The sequence below is a fragment of the Scatophagus argus genome, chromosome 6, assembly GCF_020382885.2.
Source record: "Scatophagus argus isolate fScaArg1 chromosome 6, fScaArg1.pri, whole genome shotgun sequence".
Taxonomy (NCBI): Eukaryota; Metazoa; Chordata; class Actinopteri; family Scatophagidae; genus Scatophagus; species Scatophagus argus.
In genome coordinates, this window is record NC_058498.1 from 24626672 (window position 1) to 24648882 (window position 22211).

Below are 22211 nucleotides of genomic sequence, written 5' to 3' on the forward strand. Positions count from 1 at the left end.
CAGTTGAGTACAGTCTGTACTTTGACAGACAGTTCTGAGAAAAGTTAAGCCAACCGAATGTTGACCTGCCAGTTTGAGAGAGATGACCTGATGATTGACCTGCTGCTTTGTCTTGTGTCTATTGCTGCATGGTGAAAGAATACCACAGAAACTGTGGCATAATGCTCAACAAACAGCATGAGAAGAGTTGCAAGCATGAGCTGCTAGAGCCATTCGACACTTTGAAAATAATGACAGCCCTTTTATCAAACACTAAGCCATATTTGTAATCAGGCCTCAATTCAAGAATGGTACAACATCAAACTTTTACAACTATTCAGAAATGCCAAAATAGATATCGTCATTGTAAGCATAGCAGGGAATCCTGCTGGAGAGCAGACTAAGTGTGAACAGAGTGAGCCTTGATTAGCTACTTTCTTTAGCATTTATTTTACAAGTTAAACCACATATAAACAACCTACTTTCTGAGTTGTATCAAATTTTAGTGGTCATAATGAATGAATAATGAATGAACAACCATGAAATTTAAAAAGAGTGACAGTTCCATGTTTTAGCTCAGACCTGAAACAGACTATTTGTCACCACTGAGAATTAACAAGACAGTACAGAAAAACTGTTCAGTCAATAGCAGAAGAACACTGCAGAAACAAGAAACCCCTTCCGTACTCACCGTGAACAGTAACAACACGACCACGAGTCGAGAAACCCGAATCATGACTAGAAGAAAGTCCTAGTATCTGTAGTGTGAAGTGCTAGAGTCCTTATGGAGAGCTGGGAGAGGTTCTGACAGACTGTGAGCTGATGGAGGAGAAGAGGAGGTTTATTAAAGAGGAGGAGTGCTCCACCACACACACTTTCACACACACACTCTCTCTCTCACGCACGCACACACACACACACACTGGCTGGTGTTATGCACTAGTCAGGACAATTTGGTTATTGGCAAGAAGGGTCAGTGATTATGGGAATAATCACTGAAATAAAATCAGTGTATCCTTTTTACACGTAAAAATCAGGGCACCACCCTGTCACCAGGGACCAATGGCCAAATTAATAAGTGGGAAACAGCAGTGTCTTAAAATTGATGAAGAGTAAATCCGAGCACTGACTGTCATGAATCCAGCTGTTATCACAAGTACATTCACAATAACCACAGACAAAGACAAGTTAAATTATAACAGGATTTATTAACCAGCAACAACCATTTAGAAATAAGTATCACTTTGCAATAAACACTATTATAATCAAGTTTTATCTTCACACATTAACTACTAACTAGGGATAACACAGGTACAGCAGCAAGGGTATATCTATCCTATCTATGTATATGGGTGTGCATATATACAGGAGTGTGTGTGCGTGTGTGTGTGTGAGAGAGAAAGAGAGAGAGATGACGATGGAGTCACGTGAGTGACGTATCAGGAAGGACCAAGATGGCAGCAGAGTGGCATGCAGAGCGTGCAGCTCAGAGCCAAGATGGCGATTGCCCATGCAATGTGGCTAACGTGGCGAACAAAGAGTACAAGGCGAAGACCCTCAAGCGTCACATGTCTCGCGAGGAGATTCGTGATAGCGTGCTCAGACCTCTACCTCATGCCCATGTAAAAATGTGAGAGAAAGAGCTAAGGATAAAAGAAGAAATAAAGAGCCCAATAAAGATCACAATTTCAGTTCTTTTGAGTCTCACACTATCACCACAAAATAACGGAGTCAGTAAACCGAAGGTTATCTGATCAGATATTGGTCCTTTAACTGGTGACGCGTGAGCTCACGGAACTGATGAGTTTGGATGATCGGTAACAAAGTTAAATGAGTGCAGCACTTACAAGTAAAAAGTCACACAATAAATTCTATCTTAATATTGCCTCTGCCCAGACATAAGCCTCTAACTGTGAGTTGCTCCGACCCTTCAGATTTGGAAAATTAATAGTCCTCTTAAATGTTCGCAGCACTGTCCTCAACGGGGTGCTGACGGTCCATTATCTCGTTCCTCAGGCGAAGCGGAGTATTAATCCTTTAGGGGCAGTGGGGAAAATCACTGGCAAAAAAACAAACTTTGTTTCATCCTTAACAAAGTCGGCGCGTGGTCGTCGTTAACATGAGATCAGCTGATTGCGCAGTGATCCACGCCGTGGAGATGGCTGGACCACAGCCAGTGTCTGTCCGATCCTGAGTTTGAATTGAGGATTTACGACTAGATGTGCGTCATGGGGGGGGGGCTCTAACAGTCAGTCACTCTAGTTCAGGTCTCTTGGGGTACATGCAGGCAGCTCTATTGTTCTCCTGAGCACATGGCTAGAGATCCCAACATCCCCCCTTTGGTCTGAAGAATGGGGTGGGGGCCACAGTCTTTCGAGCAACTCTAAGGTCGAATAGTCCATTTGTGATGAAGGTGGTGATCCTTCTGGCTTCCTTCCTGTTGGTGGACGAGCAGGCACAATAATCAACAGGTTAAAGTTCATAGTTCATGGAGGTTTTAATGTCTGGGCAGAGTTGAGGCACAGTCTGGGCAGAGATGATTAATAGACTAACTATGGTTGTTTGGCATTTCAACAGTACATTTAACACAATTTCAAAAAGCATAGCTCAATGAAGGTACCCAAGGAAAGAAAGAGAGAAGAAAGAAGAGAGTGTCAGTGAATTGGCTATGTATTCTACATCCTACATCATGAGGGCTGCGATTGCTGTGATGATTCAACCACTGAGAAAGCTTAGTGGCTGTATCATGGCGGTCATAGGCTAACAGGGCTTCGTGGTGGCTGCATTCACAAACCATTGGTGGCCAATTCACTCTGCGAGGGTCTCACTTTCCTCTGTTCTTGCAGACATGGTACCCTGGCATTTTTGCTAGAGTGAGTCGACTCTCAATCCACTGCGGTCATTCACCTCTCTAATAAATGGGCTGCTGGGCAGACCCAGTGAATATTCCTTGTTCGGGCGCATGTGTTAAGGCTCGCGATGCAGTGAGGGGTCTTCCTCACGATATGCCAATATTGATGACATACGTGTGGATTGTTTTGCCAAAACCAAACTTCAACACAGACTTCAGTCACTCATTCTGCTGTTCTATAATAGGTAACTTTAAGACAAAGCTTATCTCTAACCTCTGGGGGTCTGTGGCAATTGGGAGGAGGTATTTGTTACCTCCGGAAGATTTAGGGACTGGTCCAATCCAGCTGACTTGAAGGTTGGAACCTGAAAAGGTGACCCCCCTTTCCCTCAAGCGGTGCTCGATTCAGAGGATGGTTGGTTGAAAGTGACAGCAGGTAAGGCACCCTTGAATGTAACATCTGCCATCATTGTTCATGGATGGCCAATATGCAACCTGCTGAAATGTCTGGAGAGTGGCTTTGTAACCATGGTGATCACCAACAGGTGAGTCAGGGCGTGTGTTGGTCCGGACAATCTATCCTACTGGTGCTGGTGATGCTATAAGAAGGTCAAAAAGAAATCAAACAAAGACAGTCAAAGGAACAGAGTGTCTGGTATTAGGAGTATGTGTGGGGAGCTCAGGGAGTGCCCTGACCCCCGTTAGTCCTTTTCTCCAACCCATAAAGTAAAACCTTGGCATCAGTTGAAGAGGAAGTCTTGTCTAGTCATACCGTTGGGTTGCTTGGCCTCAGACTTCTTTGGGGACACTGTTTGGGTTAGTGGGCGGTTTGAGTGGTCGATCTTAAGGTCTCAGCCACACACTTCCATATAAATTCTTTTAAACTTTCCTCTTGGAAGTCTTCCCCTTTAAATGGAGTTGGGGCTTTGCCACCATATCTCATACCCTGTTTGGGGTTGGGTTTAAACCTGACCTTCCTCTTTAGCTGGGAAGTGTCTTGACCTGGTTGTCTCGGGTTTTGTGACTGGTATTCAGACATTGGTTATTGTGGTTCTATGCTCATATCTCATGTTGGTTTGGATTCAAATGGATTACTATTGCTTTAAAGCTGTTATATGAGATAATACAGTGGGGACTGAGAGGGAAAGAACTTCTGCAGGTGTATAATTTCAGTACCTGACAGAAAGCAGACATGCAGGGCGTGTATAAATACATGTAAATACCTGTATTTTTAGATTTTTAACACATGTAAATACCTGTATTTTTAGATTTGTACTTATCTGTTCTTTATCCTATTTTTATATTTTTATATCTTTCACTTTTCTTTCTTGGTTGGGATAACTGCAAGTGCAATGTCTGTACGAAAAAGAATTTCCCTTCGGGGAGTGTGTCTGTCTGTGAGTCAGAGTTTGTGTGAGACGAGCGCTATTGTTGGTGTCTTCAGCAATTTGGGACGCGCAACCTGAAAGAGAACTGACTGGTTAGAAAGCAAATGGCACCAGGATGGTGAGGCTAGTGGTGAAATTTACGAGCATTTACTCAAGTACAGTTTTGAGGTACTTGTACTTTACATGTTCCATTTTGTGCTACTTTATGCTCACTACAAAATATAAATCAACTAAAAATTTAGGTTATTATTATGATATGATTTTTATGTATCATTGTAGATCATGACTAGGCCGTACAGGCCACGTGCAGACAATCTCCATATTTTTACCAACTAATGTAAATCTATCATCTGTATTTACTTTCAGGTATTTCAGTACATTTTGATGAAATAAGATTCTCTTTTAAGGTAACATAACTCTTTTAAGATATGACAAACACTCACATAGAATGAACAGCAACAATTAACATGGATTTAATTTGTGCTGCTCGATGAGCAGAGAATTTATTATGATAACATATATTACAAAAAAGAGAAAGTAGTACTCAAAAGGGAGAATAACACTGTTGCTTGCAGCTCTCTGTAACCATGAACCAACTACACGTGAAAAACAGACAGCCACCTTTCATCTCTTAAACGTAATGTGTTTGGTCAGGAAAAAAAAAAAAAAGAAAAAGATTTCAGTTAGTCCCTAATCTCCCCTGAGGTCCAATCAGAAACACACCCTGAACATCATGTCAGTGCTATGTGGTATTTAATATAATATAAACATATACATACATAAACTGACGACTTCTGTAAATGCCAAAATTAGTCACGGAGTTCCACAAGTATCTTTTCTCTGACTAATACTATTCATTTTATATATGCTTTCCGTTGGTAATGTGTTACGAAACACTCCAGGCACTTCAGGCATGTCTCAAAAGCATAAAAACCTGGATAACCTGTGACTTTCTGCTTCCAAACTCAGACAAAACTGAAATTATTGTGCTGGGTCCTAAATATCATAGAAAAAAGTTATCTAATGATATAGCTACCAGAGTGCAGTGGTTAGCACTGTCACCTAGCAGCAAGACAGTTTCCATGTTCTCCCTGTGCCGGCATGGGTTTTCTCCCGGTTTTCTTCTTCTTCCCAAAGTACCCCCCAAAAAACATGCACATTAGGTTAATTGGCTACTCTACATTGCCCTTAGGTATGAGTGTATGCGTGTGTAATTGTCTCTCTTTGTGTGTCAGCCCTGTGACTGACTGCCAACCAGTTCAGGGTGTAGGCTCCAACACCCCTGCAACCCTGACGGATAAGTGGTATAAGAATGGATGGGTGGATGGATGGATGGCACTACCTTGGCCTCCAGCCCAAACATAAGGAATGTGTTAGTTATCTTGGACTACCCTCTGTCACTTAAGTAACATTATAAAATCAGGAGCAACCCTGGGAGCTGGTTGATGATGAAATAAACGATAAAATAAGTAATAATGGTTACTATACTGTGTATTTCAGCAGCTCTGCACTCGTTGCTGCAGAGATTGAGAAGAAAATAAATCGGCTTTTTAACCCCAAAAGTTTCAAAAAAAATAACCTGTTTGACACTACGAGTTGATTTCCTAAGAAACTGAGTGCATTGCACATGGCTTTGTCCTCCAGAGTTCACCTGCTTGCAGCCGTCACTCAAAGTGATCACACCTTATAAATTATGCATAATTTTAAGCCTTAATGTAATTTAAATAAGTGAGATATGTAAAAATTCACCCCACAAACAGTTGTCATGAAGGTGGCAAACATGTTTATTTCTGCTGTAAAATTGATCAATTTAACAAGGGGGATGGGGAATGAGTCACTTCTGGTGCCAGCCTCAAGTGGCCATTAGAGGGACGGCAGTTTTTGAAGTGTCTCATTTTTTTCTGGAAGTTGCCGGTTAATACTGTATAAGCTGTATACCGTATAAGCTCTTTGGTGATATAAGCTCCTGTGGTGACATAGCAGATATGAGTACCGTAAATACACTATTATTTCTTCTGTATCTTTTCAATCCAAATTGCTATATTTATTATTTATTAGAAAAATATTTACAGAACAACCTGAAAAGTGGAGCTTCCCATCAATGTTTTTGAATACAAGAAAAAGGGAACAACTTACAGAGCAAACAGAAGATTTTGTAAACTTAAAGGAATAAACCTCAGTCAGCTACCCAGTTTTCTTTCATTACAAGAACGGACACTGACGTTTCTCGCTCCAACCATATGTAGCAACCTAATCTGACACAAAATTGATCTACCAAATCCAAAGTATTCATGTCTGTTATATTGGTGCCAACACACAGCAGGAATATAAATGTGTAAGAGATAATGCAAAACAATAGCACTGAAAACGACATAAAATATGAGAATATACGGATTTTATACTGAAATGATTGTGTGACATTCTGTGCCACTAAAGATATAAGACAGTCTTAACAGTGGTGAAGATATAAAAAATGTAAAAAAAAAGATCATATATAGAAAATAAACAAATGTAATCATGTGTATGTGTGGAGATATCTGTGCTGGAGAACTTTGCCCTAGATAACTGCACAGCAACAGAGATGTGGGGCTGCGTGAAGTTACTAAATAGGTCTGCTAGGATAGTTTTGGACATTAGATGACCATTGTCGTTATTTTATTGTTTATTTATTCCTTCCTTTCTTTGAAGTAATGACCATGTACTGTAATGTAACATTGCCTCTCCCCCTGACCTTTAGGAGTGCACTGCTTGAAGGGAGGCTGGGATTGGCATTTTTTCTTTTCTTTTTGTTTCATTGAAAAATTCAAAAAATTCAATTGTCAAGGAAGGAGTATGGGAAACATGCCCTCTCTCCATTGACTGTTTTGTATTAGTTGAGTCCCACAAGCATCCCATCACCATTTGGACCAGGCCAGAGAAAAGTCTTAATGGCATCACTGAAGAGGTTGTCTGCTGTCCCACCAATCTGTCCTTCAGTGAATTTCTCGTGTCTCCTGCACCACCACCTTGCGGTAGGAGGGGGTTGTGTTTACTGTGGTGGTAGATGAACCCACCATGCTGCTCTGAGACTCAGCAGACGTGCTGCTTTTGCTGTGGAGGACTCTTTGAGATCCAGAGATATCACTCTTCTGGGACAGATCTCCTTCCTCCTGGACAAGCTGTCCTCCACTGCTTACCGGCCCTCCAACAACCAGGACTCCCTGAGATTAAATTAAACATAAGAGTCCCACAAAAAAATTCAAAAATTCAAAAATCATTAGTTAACAGAGCTATCACTGAAACAAAAAAAAACAACAATCATTGCAGAATAATTTCTTTCATTCTTGGGTAAAACAATGGTTGTGCCAAAGAATTTGTTTTGTGCTCTTAAAATGCTGTGTTGGTATGTCCATTAACACACAGTAAGCTAGTCAGTTTAAAATGCTCCTGAGGTTAAATTGGTTCTTAAAAGTAAAAGCCGGAAAGTACACAGCATGACTGATTGTTGAACTGTTACGGCAAAGAAATTTGCAGATGGGCTTGATTTGTAGTCGTTTGATTTATCATCTAAGCACTTACATTTAGTGTGGCAAAAGCCGATTACCATATCATATGACAATGATCCAAATGTTAATACAGAGTCAACAGTTATTCTGCTGCCTAGCAGTGAAAAATCATTTCATGCAGCTTTCGACCACACATTTTCTCAATTGTGAGCCACAATTAAATATAGCAGGATTCTTGTCCTCAACAATGGTGGTCATCTGTTGAAAAGCTAAATATGTTAGTCTCACCGTGTTCTCTCCCTGGCCCTCAGTGTGGTAGTTAATGAGGTTTGATTTGGTGTCGAAAGGCATCTCAGTAAAGTTTCCTGGAAGACCAGCAACTCCCCCACACTGGCAGAAGAGCAGCAACAGGGGAATGACTGTAACAACAACAGCAAAGTTTTAGTCTATCTCCCAAGTAGCTCCCAAAGTGGTGTGGGAACTACAGTAGTAGTCGAGTCCTCAAAATAGAGGGGCAGCTTCAATTTACAAAGTACAATACAATTCTCTTGTAACAGGCAACCACTTGATGTATCTATAACCAGTCTATTTTAAGATTAAAAGTGTAATACAACACAAATAGGAAGGAACTAATGAAAAAACAGTTTTAAATAATAAATACAAAAAACTGAGAATTTGATAAAGTAGGTGCTGTTGGCAAGACACATATCGCACATATCATTGGTTATGGCAGGCGGGTCAACAGGTGACAAAGCAGTGTTCTAAGTTTGTCAGGATCTGCCAGATCTCCCCTCCTTCTGTGCTCCTCTGTTTCCAGTCACTTGAGTTTCGGTTTGTCCCTGTCATGTGTCTCAACTCCCCTGTCTGTCTTTTTGGCCTGCCCCGAGCTGGGCGTATTCACCTGAGCACTGCCTTCCACCTCTACACCTGCTCACTTCCTGATCACGCTGATATCAACTCCACTCCTGTCTGCTGCATGAAATACCAGTTAATGGTTTCCAGCTTCATCAGATCGGTGTGACTCCAACTGTGGTATCAGTGCTTCAGGCTCTCACTAATCTTGTGAATTGCTCCACCGTGACTCACGCCCAACTCTTCCCTGCATTCCTCATGTCTCCTGGTGTCCTGCTCTGCAGACCATCGAGTTTTTGTGTATTTTTCCCCTGATCACTACTCACCTGCCGCCCAAGTTTTTGAATTATTTTACTTCTACTTCTACTCTTTTTCAGACTAAGAGTTTTTGAACTCTGGTTGGAACTTCACATAAAATCTGTTAAACCTCTTTTCCGTGTCTGTGTGTGTGGAGTTCAGCTCAGAGTGTCCTCAACTTATCTATTTTTACGTAACACAGTTATTAATAACTGGCAGAATAATGTTCAGAAACATTGCAATAGTCCATATGCCACCTCTTTCTGTCTCTCAAATTCATACACTGTTTGAGGGAAGAAGAAGACAAAGTGACAGAGTTTGCATCTTTATAATTATTCTTATTATTCAGCATATTAACAGTTTTTGTGGGTCAGGCAGTATTGATTAGCTCTCATAAGGGCTTAGGTGGGTAGTGTATTACTTCCTATCTTCCTCCCACTACTTTCTGAGGTTCGTCTTGATGTTCTGCCAATTTAAAATCACACCTTACTTGGTCTCAGGCTATGTACCTGTGAATATTTATGTATTCAGAATTTTCATTATGTCAGTGCCTGACGAATAAATCTTATTATTATGTTCATATTGAACAAAGTCCTTAATTCTTATTTTCTATTTGAAAAAAAAAAGACAAAAAAAAAAAAACATGTATTGGCTGCAAGCTAGTTTTGCTCTTAGTTTTGAATCATTTGCTCTGGCCTCAGCTTTGGCCTAACTAGATTTGAACCTGTCTTCATCAATGTTTGATCACATGACCCTTCATCATAACCAGCATCGCATCATACTTACGTAGTAAGAGCAGCAGGCCCAGAAGTAGCAGTCCGATGCCTGCAGGTCCGAACTCTACCCCTTTGCTGGACTGACCACTGCTGCCTCGTTTTCCACACTGCACTCCATCCTCACAGGTGCAAACTTGGACCTTCACTTTCTGTGGTTCTGGACAGGAATGTCCCTGCTGATCCTTGACCAAAAATTCCACCTCATACACACCAGGCCACATGGATTCCTTCGCCCTCAGGATCGCTGCAGTGTCTTCCAGCAACAAGACAAACAAATGAAAAGAATAGGAAATCGTTGTGGCAAATTTTCCAAAAATATACTCTATGCTAGCCCTGCGATTGACTGGCGACCAGTCCAGGGTGTACCCCGCCTCTCGCCCGTAGTCAGCTGGGATAGGCTCCAGCTCCCCCGCCACCCTGACGGATAAGCGGTATAGAAAATGGATGGATGGATGGACACTCTATGCTATAAATAGTGGAACGCTGTAACCAACTGGCTGGCATAGTATACAGGAACATCTGCAGTCAGTATGGGCTGGAAGTCCCAAGGTCAGAATAAAAGACGCTTCCCAAGGTGGTTGAGAATGACCAAGCTGGGACCCTCTGGGACTTCCAGATTCAGACTAACAAAATGGTGACGGTGAACCAGCTGGACATTGTGGTGGTTGACAAACAGCAGAACCTTCAAACTCCCAGGAGTAGAGGACTTGAGCTTGAAGAAGACACACACACACACACACACACATATATATACTGTATATCCCTGTATATCTAGATTTCCCTGACACCAGTCGATCACGCCTAAGACATGTAAAAGAATGACACCAAAACTTACCAATTTAAAAAGGGAAAAAAAAAGGGATGCACAGCCATTCTGTCTGTTAGTTTATGTCAATATTGAGCCATTTCCAACTTTATACTAACTGTGTATTTTTAGCTATATTCCATATACCATAACTATTAAATAATTTACAGTATTCTCCTTACCATTGAGATGCTCCACTTGCCATTTGCCCTTAGTGCCCACTTGGACGATTACAAAGTCAAAAGGAGGTCCGTTAGGGAAAACATCCTCATCTTTAGCATTCACAATAACAGAATCATGCGTGGTACACATAGTCTGGATGTTGCTGGTCAGGGTGGGGCAGTGGTCATTAAAATCTTCCACCTGGACTGCTATGGTGCCGGTGGCCGTTTTAGCAGGCTGGTCTGTGTTGGAAACACAAAGAGAAATAAGAACAGATCATTCAGCATTTCCTTTTTACCTCACTTTGCCTCAGGACAACATTGTACACAAGAAAACCAACATGTATCACCATCAGTGACGTGCAGTCAGGTGAGGCAGGAGAGGCCGTGCCTCACCTGTCATCACGGAAAGAAAAAAATGTAAAATGAAAAAATAAACTAAATGGTTATATTTATCCAGTGATTTGTTCTAAAGTTATTTTCCATTTAACTTCACCGGTTTTAATTCTCTTTTTATTATAAATCGCTGAATTGTCACATTTACCGTTCAAATGCTAAGAGACGTGTGGTGAGGCAGCAGCCTGCGGAGCCTCACTATGGCGCAATGACTCGGCTAACTGCTGGCATGCTAGGCAGTGAGACCGTATTGCTGTCTCTCTGTATGTCGCTACTAAAATATTCAAACACTTTTTCCATATGAACTAAATTATTAATTATTTTTTTATAAGTGTTCTCTTTTTGCAATATTTAAATTTTTTTATTTACCTATTTTTTGGTAGCAGGGACATAAAGAATTTCACTGCACATTGTACCGTGTATGATTGTGTGTATGACAAATAAACCTATCTTGTATCTTGTATCTTGAATAAACTACTCTGTAGGGTTTACATGTTTGTAAATCTGATTGTGATGAAGTCAGTGCCTCACCAATCACTGTAGGTTGCTGAAGCCACTAGTGAAGTTAAGATTTTTAAGCTTGAGGTGTAGTACCTTTTCACAGCTACTTTCCACTGAGAGTCTGATGTGTAAAATATCTGAGTCTGCACTAAACACAGAGAAGAGTGTACCTTCAGTGATGCACAGCACTTTAGCAAAATATGTCCCATTGACTAGAAATTCAGATTCTCTATCAGGCATCTTGTTCAGTTTGATCTCAGCTGTCTTTGGGTCGATGGTTAGCCAGTTGTCAGGGTCTGAGCCCTTGACATACCTGCAGCAGAAAAAAGCTGTCAGTTGTTACTACTGATTGTAGAAAATTAAGCTGACATTGTAATTATAACTGCAGACACTTCATGTGTATGTGCTTGTGTATGTACTGACCTGACATTCTCAGCTGGTTTCCCAGTGTCTCCATCTATTGCAGGGTAGCGGGCAATAACATCATTAATGTTGAAGGAGTTGCCTCCCTCTGAGATGGGAACAGCTTTGACTTTGGGGTCAAAGGCTGGCCCCTCAGGCTGATTCTTTACATTGATTTTGACTGGATAGGTTTTAAATGTCGTCCCACTTTGCCATGATGATCCTCCAGACCAACTTCCCGTACCAGTACCACCAGTTGATCCACCTGTTCCTCCTCCTCCCCTTCGCCATCTTCCCCCTCTGCCTCCCCCTCCTGCAAAACTTCTACTAGTTCCAGAACTTGCCCAAGATCCATCATATGGTGGAGCCTTGTTTCTAACAGATATTCCTAGGTCAAGGTCCTTCATGTCCTCATAATTTACAGCCTGTGAAATGTCACACACAAACACAATGGTCACAGATTATTATTATAACAATAACAACACATATCACGATTTGTCAACTCAGGCTCATTATATTGAATAAAATAAGGACTGAACAGCAGGTGCTGTTTTGTGTACATCGATAATGTTAAAGATAGATGTCTGATGGATACGTCATTGTCATTTTTTCTAAAGCAGCACTAGTTCAGAGTTAAATCCGCGTGTGAAGTACAGCCCAACTGAACCTATGCTTGTCAGAGATAGTTTGGTTACTACGATCTCACCGAAGCAGAAATCCACACTTGGAAGACAGGGGCTTCTGAGGACAACAGAGTGGCGCAGCAGAGTACAGGGAGCGGCTGGCAAGAGGAAACGATGTGCCCGAAAGCAAAAGCATACATGCATATCTATCCTCACATGCTAAACTGGCTTCTTATTTATTTATTTTCTTTCTCAGAATTTTTAGTTTTTTTTATGTCATAATTGTCTTAGCCTATATATTCTTTATATTATATTTACTTAGCTTATATTTCTATTTTTTTATTCAACTTTTCATTTCATATTTTTTATAAAAATTCCCTACCTATTGCTCCCAGGACCTGAGTCCTAATTTCATACCATAAGCATGCAAATGTGAGCTGGTATGACAATAAAAGTTCCTTGATCCTTGATCCTTGATCCTTGAAAGAGGTCCTACACCCAAAGCATCTAGTGAGGCTAAGCCCACAGGTATGAGAAGGAGCTGCTGCTTTGTGGAACAATCATATGTAAGAAGAATTTATACCACATTTATCTCACAAAGGACTGGGATGCTAAGACATGCATTATATTGCTTCTCATTAAATACTGCCAAACCTCGGTTGTGCTGCTCATTCACAAGTACCTTGTCAAGCATTAGGATGCCCTCATTGGTCTTGGGGTCTGTTTTAATGCTGAAGTATCCAGCGTCATTGCCATTGACAATGTCAAACACAGCTTCCCAGTTCTCTGTTCCCTCCAGGTCCAGGTCTTCTGCTTTGATTCTCATCACCTCCACACCTTGTGTATCCTCTTCAATGCCGCCCTCAAACTGCAAGTAAAACACATTATGAGATGAACGTAACAAGGTTTTCTACAAGATCTGTTTGACGACACATTCGTGATGAACATTTCTTCTTTACTGAGTGATCTGTGAGCGTGTCAACATTTTAATATATTCCTTATTTCCTCAAACAAAAACAGTGAAATCATACAGCTCTGAAAATCCTCAAGGACATTGTTTTTCTGGTACAAATATACAATTGATATACCAATATGTTGATATAGGAGAGTGCAAAAAATAAGGCTACCCATTCTTGTTTCAGTGTAGGAAGGTTGTCATTCATATCCAGGACCTTAATGGTAACAGTGCTGGTTGCAGTGTTTCCCTCGGGTTTGCCATTTAAGTCTTGACCTCTCACTGTCAGATTGTACTGATCTGCTTCCTAAAAAGTAGGAAAAAAATTGTAAATACCAACATTAACTGTCATTTCCAGAAATTATAGGAATGAAACTTGTCATTTTCTGGTAGGGTCATAAATGTTTTGGAATTAAGGTGGGAAGAAAGGACATGTTGGAAAATTTCACTAAGAGTATGACAATGCACCTTGACGTCTGTGGGGCTAATCTTATCTAGAGTACATGGTCATACACACAAATTAAGTGCTCTGTTTGAAGTTGTGTATGTTTTGGTCAGGGATGTTAATGTCAAAGGATTTCATACCAATCATGCAACAGTTGGTGTTGTATTTGAAGGAGTCTTTGCACATAAAGATGTTGCCCTGATGGGTATCCAAGACATCTTATGGATAATTCCTTTCAAAAGGTATTAATCAATAAAGCAAGATCACCAAGCAATAGCACATGTTGTCTATGTGAAGAAACTAGCATGCTGCATTTTCTGTTATATGTGCAACCGACAATATCAGTGTGTCAACCAAATGAGTCTGGTGACTATTTGAAAATCAAGTATGTTGAAAGATACTAATACTCCAAATAAAAATGTTTAAACTATTTGAGTCAACCATGCTGTAATTTCTCTGCACTAGAAGATGAAGTAAGGGAAAGAAATCTTCAACAGCTGAAGTTGGGAAATACTGGCATTTTGAATATTAATGAATATCCAAGCTGGGTTTGGCTGCTGGCATCCTTGCACTGAGGATTAATGATGAATGGCTAATCAAGCAAACTAGCTAACGGAGGTCATGTCAAGTTAACACATAACATACAGTGGCTTGTATTCAGACCCCTGGAACTTTTCCACATTTTGTCACGTCACAGCCACAACAATAAATCAATTTTATCAGCATTTTATGTGAAAGATCAACAGACAATTGTGAAGTAGAAAGAAAATTGTACCTGATTTACAAATTTTTTTACAAATGAAAAACTGAAAAGTGCGGCATGCAAAAGTATTCAGCCCCCCTCAGTCAATACTTTGTGCAACTGCCTTTCCCTGCAGTTACAGCTGCAAGTCTTTTTGGGTAAGCCTCTACCAGCTTTGCACGTCTACAGACTGAAATTGTTTCCCATTCTTCTTTGTAAAACAGCTCAAGCTCATTCAGATTAGATGGAGATTGTTTGTGAACAGCTGTTTTCAGATCTTGCCACAGATTCTCGATTGGATTTAGGTTTGGACTTTGACTGGGCCATTCTAACACAGACTATGTTTTGTTTTAACCCTCTGAAGTCATGTATAATTGTCAGTTGTTGACTATTTTTGATTTTAATTTTATATTTCAACTTAGAATTTTTTTTATCTTGCCATTTTGGAATCATTTTTCATCAGCACAACCTCACAAGTGTGATTTACTGTTGTTTTTTTCATTTTGACATACTGTATTGACACACTGGACCTAAAATCACACAAAACTCTAAAATCCGACTGGGGAACATGCGCTGAAGTGCGCTGAATGAAGTGCGCTCAATGCGCTGGTGTTTACTGCGTCTTCTTGCATAAAATGCGCGCCCCAAACGCGCACCAAACGTGATGGCAATGGTCATGAAAAAAACAGTGCGTATATTTTTTATCATAACTCGGGTTTTACTTGACATATTAACAAAATTTAAAAACTGGTATATAGTTTGAAGTGCCCACTTTCGACACAAAGTGGGCATTCAGCGAGGCTGCGTCTTGCAGCTACGTCGTCTTAAAGTGGTCTTGTGATAAGGACGCGCCGGCGCGTCTGTCGACTCCTGAGGGTTAAACCATTCCATTGTAGCTCTGGCTTTATGTTTAGGGTCGTTGTCCTGCTGGAAGGTGAACCTCTGCCTCAGTCTCAAGTCTTTTGTAGACACCAACAGGTTTTCTTCGAAGATTGCCCTGTATTTGGCTCCATCCATCTTCCCATCCGGCATGATGGTGCCACCAGCATGTTTGACAGTGGGGATGGTGTGTTCAGAGTGATGTGCAGTGTTAGTTTTCCACCACACATAGCATTTTGCTTTTAGGCCAAAAAGCTCATCAGACCAGAACACCTTCCACATGTTTGGAAATGGGACTTCTTATGGATTTCTTTCAACAATGGCTTTCTTCTTGCCACTCTTCCATAAAAGCCAGATTTGTGTAGTGCACGACTAATAGTTGTCCTGTGGACAGATTCCCCCTCCTGAGCAGTGGGTCTTTGCAGCTCCTCCAGAATTATCATGGGCCTCTTGGCTGCATCTCTGATCAGTGCTCTCCTTGTTCGGCCTGTTAGTTTAGGTGGACAGCCATGTCTTGGTAGGTGTGTAGTTTGTGCCATACTCTTCCATGTCCGGATGATGAATTGAACAGTTGTCCGTGAGATGTTCAAAGCTTGGGAAATCGTTTTATAACCTAACCCTGCTTTAGACTTCGCTACAACTTTATCTCTGACCTGTCTGGTGTGTTTCTTGGACTTCATGATGCTGTTTGCTCACTGGCATTCTCTTAACAAACTTCTGTGGCCTTCACAGAATACACTCAGGTGGACTTTATTTAATCATTAGGTCAGCATTTGATCATTCAGCAATGATCAGGCAACTTCTGACAGCAATTGGTTGCACTCAGGAAAAAGGGGGCTGAATAGTTTTGCACGCATGCATATTTTTCCTTCTACTTCACAATTGTGTGCCGCTTGGTGTTGGTCTTTCACATAAAACGCCATTAAAATTTATTTATGTTTATGGTCGTGGCATCACAAAATGTGGAAAACTTCCAGGGGTACGAATGCTTTTGCAAGCCCTGTATAACTCATGCTACAGTGTGTTTGTGACAGGTTAAGTCATCTTGGTTTTTGTTAAGTTGTCATCCCAAAGACAATATAAACTTTCCATAAAAAATACACACAAAAAAGACAGATTAAAGGGGTTCCTTCTTGACTAAATCTGATTGGTGATTGGATTAGCTGGCACTGACCAGATGATGAAATGAAAAATTTAATTCCTCCGGAATTTAGATCAGATCTTTGGATCTGTTGTTGTAGTCCATACCTCTCTGTCCAAAAAACTGTTAACAAAGATGGTTCCATCTGTAGAAATGCCAAACATGCCATTGGGTGGATTCTGATTTACGATGGAATAGGCAATCTGAGAGTTCTCATTCCCTGGTTCATCAGCATCAGTTGCAGTTATTTTCATAATAGAAGTCCCTGGAAAAAAATAAACAAGTTATTTTCAGTTTTATTTTTGATTACATGCAGTATTCAGTGCATTTCTTTCCTAATGACATCTTTGCATCTTTGTGAATATTTTTAATCGTGCATTGTTTGCATGCATACTTAGTGAAGTATGAACAAAACATGAATGAACAAAAGTTACGATCATATTGATATCAAGTGTTTTATATATCATTCACAATTACTGACTCATCCACAGCTGTGTAGCTGCATCATATTACAGTTTTTTGAATTGCATAAACTATCTTCACCTAGTAAAACACTATTTGCAGATCTCAGTCCCTCCTTTTGCAAAACTCTAAACATTCTAATGCAATAAAAGACAGTTGTCACTGTGATGCACTTGTGATGCATAACGGTAACAAGTGGCAAAATATGAACACAAATAAAACACAACGATTCAAAATTGATCACACTTATTTCTCATCATGTCATGACAACATGACAACCAATATAAGCCTGTTCAGAGTGCAAGCAGGATGGTTCTGCAAGCTCATGACAGCAGTGGATCAGAGACACAGAGGACGAGTGCGTGTAAGAGGAGGTAGAGACGGACAAGAAGGAGGAAGAGGAAGAGGAGGGAGAGGAAGAGTGCCAATTTCTGATGAAATTCGGGCTACAGTCATAGACCATGTACTGGTGCATGACATGACCATGAGGGAGGCAGGCCAAAGAGTCCAGCGAGGATTCAAAAAAATGTGTTTTAACAATTGTGAAAAACTGTAACACAGGTGTGTAATGTGGACAGTAGCTGACACTAGGGTTGTCATAATATCAGATTTACCCTACAAGATTATAATGGCCAGACAAGTTCACAATAACAATATTATTGCTGTAAGTATAGTTTGTAAAGTTTAAAAATAAAGAATAAATTACACTGAAAATATGAGTGTAGGGAGGTGAAAGACAGTCTGAAACCATAACTGTACAAAAGCATATGAAACAACAGCAATGAGCTCATCAACAAAAGATCCACAAAGTCTAACAGCTGTGCTGGATGATTTCTATGATGCTGTCATATGCATTATTATTACTTACTATTAACCCTATTATTAGCATGATATCAATAATTCATTTTAAATATCTTTAATAAAGCATATTGCATGCCCATACTTTTGCCTTGTTCCATTTATCATTTTAGACATTAAGGATTGCTTTGTCAACACATATCAGGGAACAGAAACACTAACCTAGAGGAGTGAGCTCCTGCACCTCACAGGGCATGATATTTCCAAACACTGGAGGGTTGTCATTCTGATCTACAACCTTAAATCGTATATCAACGTTTTCTTCTGCCAGCCTACCATCTCTGTACCTAGCAACACCTGACAGCTGGAACAGAAAAGTCAAATACTGTTATTTTTGCCATCTGTCAGTTGATTTACAAACATAATATCCTGTAAAATAAATAAAACAAAAATCTCAAAATGAAATATGAAAAGCTGCAATTACTTTAGCAAGGAAAATTGACATCAAAGTCAAACAACAGATCACAGTCTCTTACTCTGTAGAAAGCAATGGACTCCCTGTCAAGCACTTGAGTCACACGAATTACTCCAGTTACAGGGTCAACCACAAACACATTGAAGGGATACTGGTTTGCACCAATCCCCTCTAAAGAGTAGATGATATTCCCTGTGCCATCATCGAAATCAGAGTGAATCTGAAACACAAAGAAGAGCAGATTAGAAACACATCTCCTTTATATTACAGTTCACAATTGTTAAAACACATTTTTTGAATCCTCATGTCCTTTTCTCAGAATTCTAAACACAAAACTTTTTTCTCAAACTACATTCACATAACTTCTGATTCTTTTGGCAAAATCACATCATCACCTCAAAATAGTTTTACATGTGCTCAAAACCGAACAATGTTGTCAGATTATGGTGGACACAGAGAATCGGCTGATGTTTGGCTGGACTCTTTGGCCTGCCTCCCTCATGGTCATGTCATGCACCAGTACATGGTCTATGACTGTAGCCCAGATTTCATCAGAAATTGGCACTCTTCCTCTCCCCCCTCTTCCTCTTCCTCCTTCTTGTCCTCCGTCTCTACCTCCTCTTACACGCACTCGTCCTCTGTGTCTCTGATCCACTGCTGTCATGAGCTTGCAGAACCATCCTGCTTGCACTCTGAACAGGCTTATATTGGTTGTCATGTTGTCATGACATGATGAGAAATAAGTGTGATCAATTTTGAATCGTTGTGTTCAATGAATGACACGTGTTTTATTTGTGTTCATATTTTGCCACTTGTTGTTACCGTTATGCATCACAAGTGCATCACAGTGACAAATGTGTTTTATTGCATGAGAATGTGTTTAGAGTTTTGCAAAAGGAAGGACTGAGTTCTGCAAATAGTGTTTTACTAGGTGAAGATAGTTCATGGTTTTGTCAAAATGATGCTCAGTTCAGCAAATGAGTTTAGGCAACTGAGCAATTGATTCACACAACAGAAATAGTGTTTTAGCAATTCTGAAAAACTGTAATATATACTTCATTTACTTAACACATACATTTATAACACTCAATGCTGCATGGACTATTACATCATAATGAGTTCTTACTACAGTTGATTGAGATCTGTATAGTTTTGTAAGTAAGTCTTACTAGCTAAAAGCATTAACTAGTCACATGTATAATATTATTTGACTGTGATATAGTGCGTCTGAAAGCATCATGTGTTTATGATTGTAGTCATAAAGCACATCTTATATACACTTTAATACATAAGATACGTGGTCTTAATAGAAGGTGTTACTGATAGTTCAGGTTTTGCTTTCTGTTGCATATTTGCATTCAGAGTTAATCCTTCTGCCATTTTTTTTGTGTCTCCTATGCAAAATGAAATACAAAAGAGGCAACAAATATGATTTACAGGACCTAAAAGGTGGTGTTACAGTCAATAAAATGTTTATGTTTGTATGTCCTATCAGTTTTAAAATTAAGAAATGTTCTTGTTTCAGTGACACTGAGCAGCTGTTACAGTGGGGAACCTGTAGGTACCCACCGACCACATATCCCCTGTGTGTGCTGCAAGATAACATTGTACTGCTTCTTTACTTGTTTATTTGGTTTATTTGGTTATTTGTTTTATTGTTATTAGCTTAAGGTCCATTTTCAGAACTATTTATTCTGGGTGTGGAATGTGAAGTGAATCCGAGTCAAAGCAAGAGAATAGAGTTCAAGACAAAGGCCAGTGACTCACCTTGGCAACAGATTCGCCTTGAGTATAGTCTACATTTTCCTCCAGTGGTCCCTCCGGGGAATCAGTACAAGCCTTCACCACAGCAACAGCCTGGAGCTGGAATGCAGTTCATGTATTACAGTTGGAGCAACGGCCAAAAAGTCAATACAGAACATGCATTCAGGAGAAACAGTTGGAAAACTGTCAACAGTTATGATCAGACAAGCTTACCGCATGAGTGTGTACTGTCAGTTACTGAAAGTACGGCAGCTCAGTCTCACAGCAACAACATTCCTGTTTGCACTGGCTGGCAAATTTCATCTTTTGTAAGAAAGTCATACCTTCTCAAACAGTCAAAACCAAAAGTAATAAACACTGAAAGGGAAGACACTCCAAAACTCCAGCAATTAGAGCTGATGATCAGATAAGGTTATTGAAAACCATTTCACATTTACTGTTCCACATTCTTTGTCAGTTTATATCTCTATCAGGCGTAAACCTAGAATAGATCATTTGTTTGTGTGTCCTTGTGTCCACAGCTTATCTCATATGCTACTGGACCCATCAACCTAATATTTTTTGTGCATGTTTATAACTGTATGCTCAATGACCTCTAACGGCTGCAGTGACAACTTATTGTATTAACTGCTCTGTTTTATACAGCCAGTGGCTGGCCAGTAGGACCTGCAATCACTGATCACTAAATACTTCAGTTTGGAATATTGTTTCCACTAAGGAAAAACAATGATTTTCTGGGATTTTAAAGGGAAAATGCACCCAAAAAAAGAACTCACATTGTTCCATCAGACCATCGGTCTCACTGAGGTAGAACAGAAAGAGAACTGTGGTCATTAAAAGAATGAAAGGTGTCCCATTTTAACAAGAACAGAACAAATAGCCAGCCAGATGCCAGTTGAGTACAGTCTGTACTTTGACAGACAGTTCTGAGAAAAGTTAAGCCAACCGAATGTTGACCTGCCAGTTTGAGAGAGATGACCTGATGATTGACCTGCTGCTTTGTCTTGTGTCTATTGCTGCATGGTGAAAGAATACCACAGAAACTGTGGCATAATGCTCAACAAACAGCATGAGAAGAGTTGCAAGCATGAGCTGCTAGAGCCATTCGACACTTTGAAAATAATGACAGCCCTTTTATCAAACACTAAGCCATATTTGTAATCAGGCCTCAATTCAAGAATGGTACAACATCAACCTTTTACAACTATTCAGAATGCCAAAATAGATATCGTCATTGTAAGCATAGCAGGGAATCCTGCTGGAGAGCAGACTAAGTGTGAACAGAGTGAGCCTTGATTAGCTACTTTCTTTAGCATTTATTTTACAAGTTAAACCACATATAAACAACCTACTTTCTGAGTTGTATCAAATTTTAGTGGTCATAATGAATGAATAATGAATGAACAACCATGAAATTTAAAAAGAGTGACAGTTCCATGTTTTAGCTCAGACCTGAAACAGACTATTTGTCACCACTGAGAATTAACAAGACAGTACAGAAAAACTGTTCAGTCAATAGCAGAAGAACACTGCAGAAACAAGAAACCCCTTCCGTACTCACCGTGAACAGTAACAACACGACCACGAGTCGAGAAACCCGAATCATGACTAGAAGAAAGTCCTAGTATCTGTAGTGTGAAGTGCTAGAGTCCTTATGGAGAGCTGGGAGAGGTTCTGACAGACTGTGAGCTGATGGAGGAGAAGAGGAGGTTTATTAAAGAGGAGGAGTGCTCCACCACACACACTTTCACACACACACTCTCTCTCTCACGCACGCACACACACACACACACTGGCTGGTGTTATGCACTAGTCAGGACAATTTGGTTATTGGCAAGAAGGGTCAGTGATTATGGGAATAATCACTGAAATAAAATCAGTGTATCCTTTTTACACGTAAAAATCAGGGCACCACCCTGTCACCAGGGACCAATGGCCAAATTAATAAGTGGGAAACAGCAGTGTCTTAAAATTGATGAAGAGTAAATCCGAGCACTGACTGTCATGAATCCAGCTGTTATCACAAGTACATTC

The 22211-nt window shown here is 40.2% G+C and overlaps 1 protein-coding gene across 1 annotated transcript; it reads right to left on the reverse strand.

Moving 5' to 3' along the window:
* Positions 1-5981: 5981 nt before the first annotated feature.
* Positions 5982-21783, reverse strand: LOC124060721 (desmoglein-2-like). Its single transcript, XM_046391978.1, has 13 exons — positions 21739-21783; positions 20181-20276; positions 18475-18633; positions 18161-18302; positions 16786-16943; positions 13644-13778; positions 13199-13384; positions 11915-12318; positions 11662-11804; positions 10616-10837; positions 9639-9881; positions 7992-8122; positions 5982-7418 (listed from the first exon to the last, which is right to left on the reverse strand). Exons 1-13 carry the CDS (start codon positions 21781-21783, stop codon positions 7191-7193), a joined length of 2292 nt encoding a protein of 763 aa, XP_046247934.1. The 3' UTR covers positions 5982-7190.
* Positions 21784-22211: the final 428 nt, after the last annotated feature.

Excerpts from the sequence above, each read along its gene's own strand:
- LOC124060721 (XM_046391978.1), bottom strand. The coding sequence starts at position 21,783 with ATGATTCGGGTTTCTCGACTCGTGGTCGTGTTGTTACTGTTCACG. Across the intron at positions 16,944-18,160 it reads GCAGGAGCTCACTCCTCTAG|GGACTTCTATTATGAAAATA; the intron begins GTTAGTGTTTCT and ends ATTTTTTTCCAG. Across the intron at positions 11,805-11,914 it reads AAACCAGCTGAGAATGTCAG|GTATGTCAAGGGCTCAGACC; the intron begins GTCAGTACATAC and ends TTTCTGCTGCAG.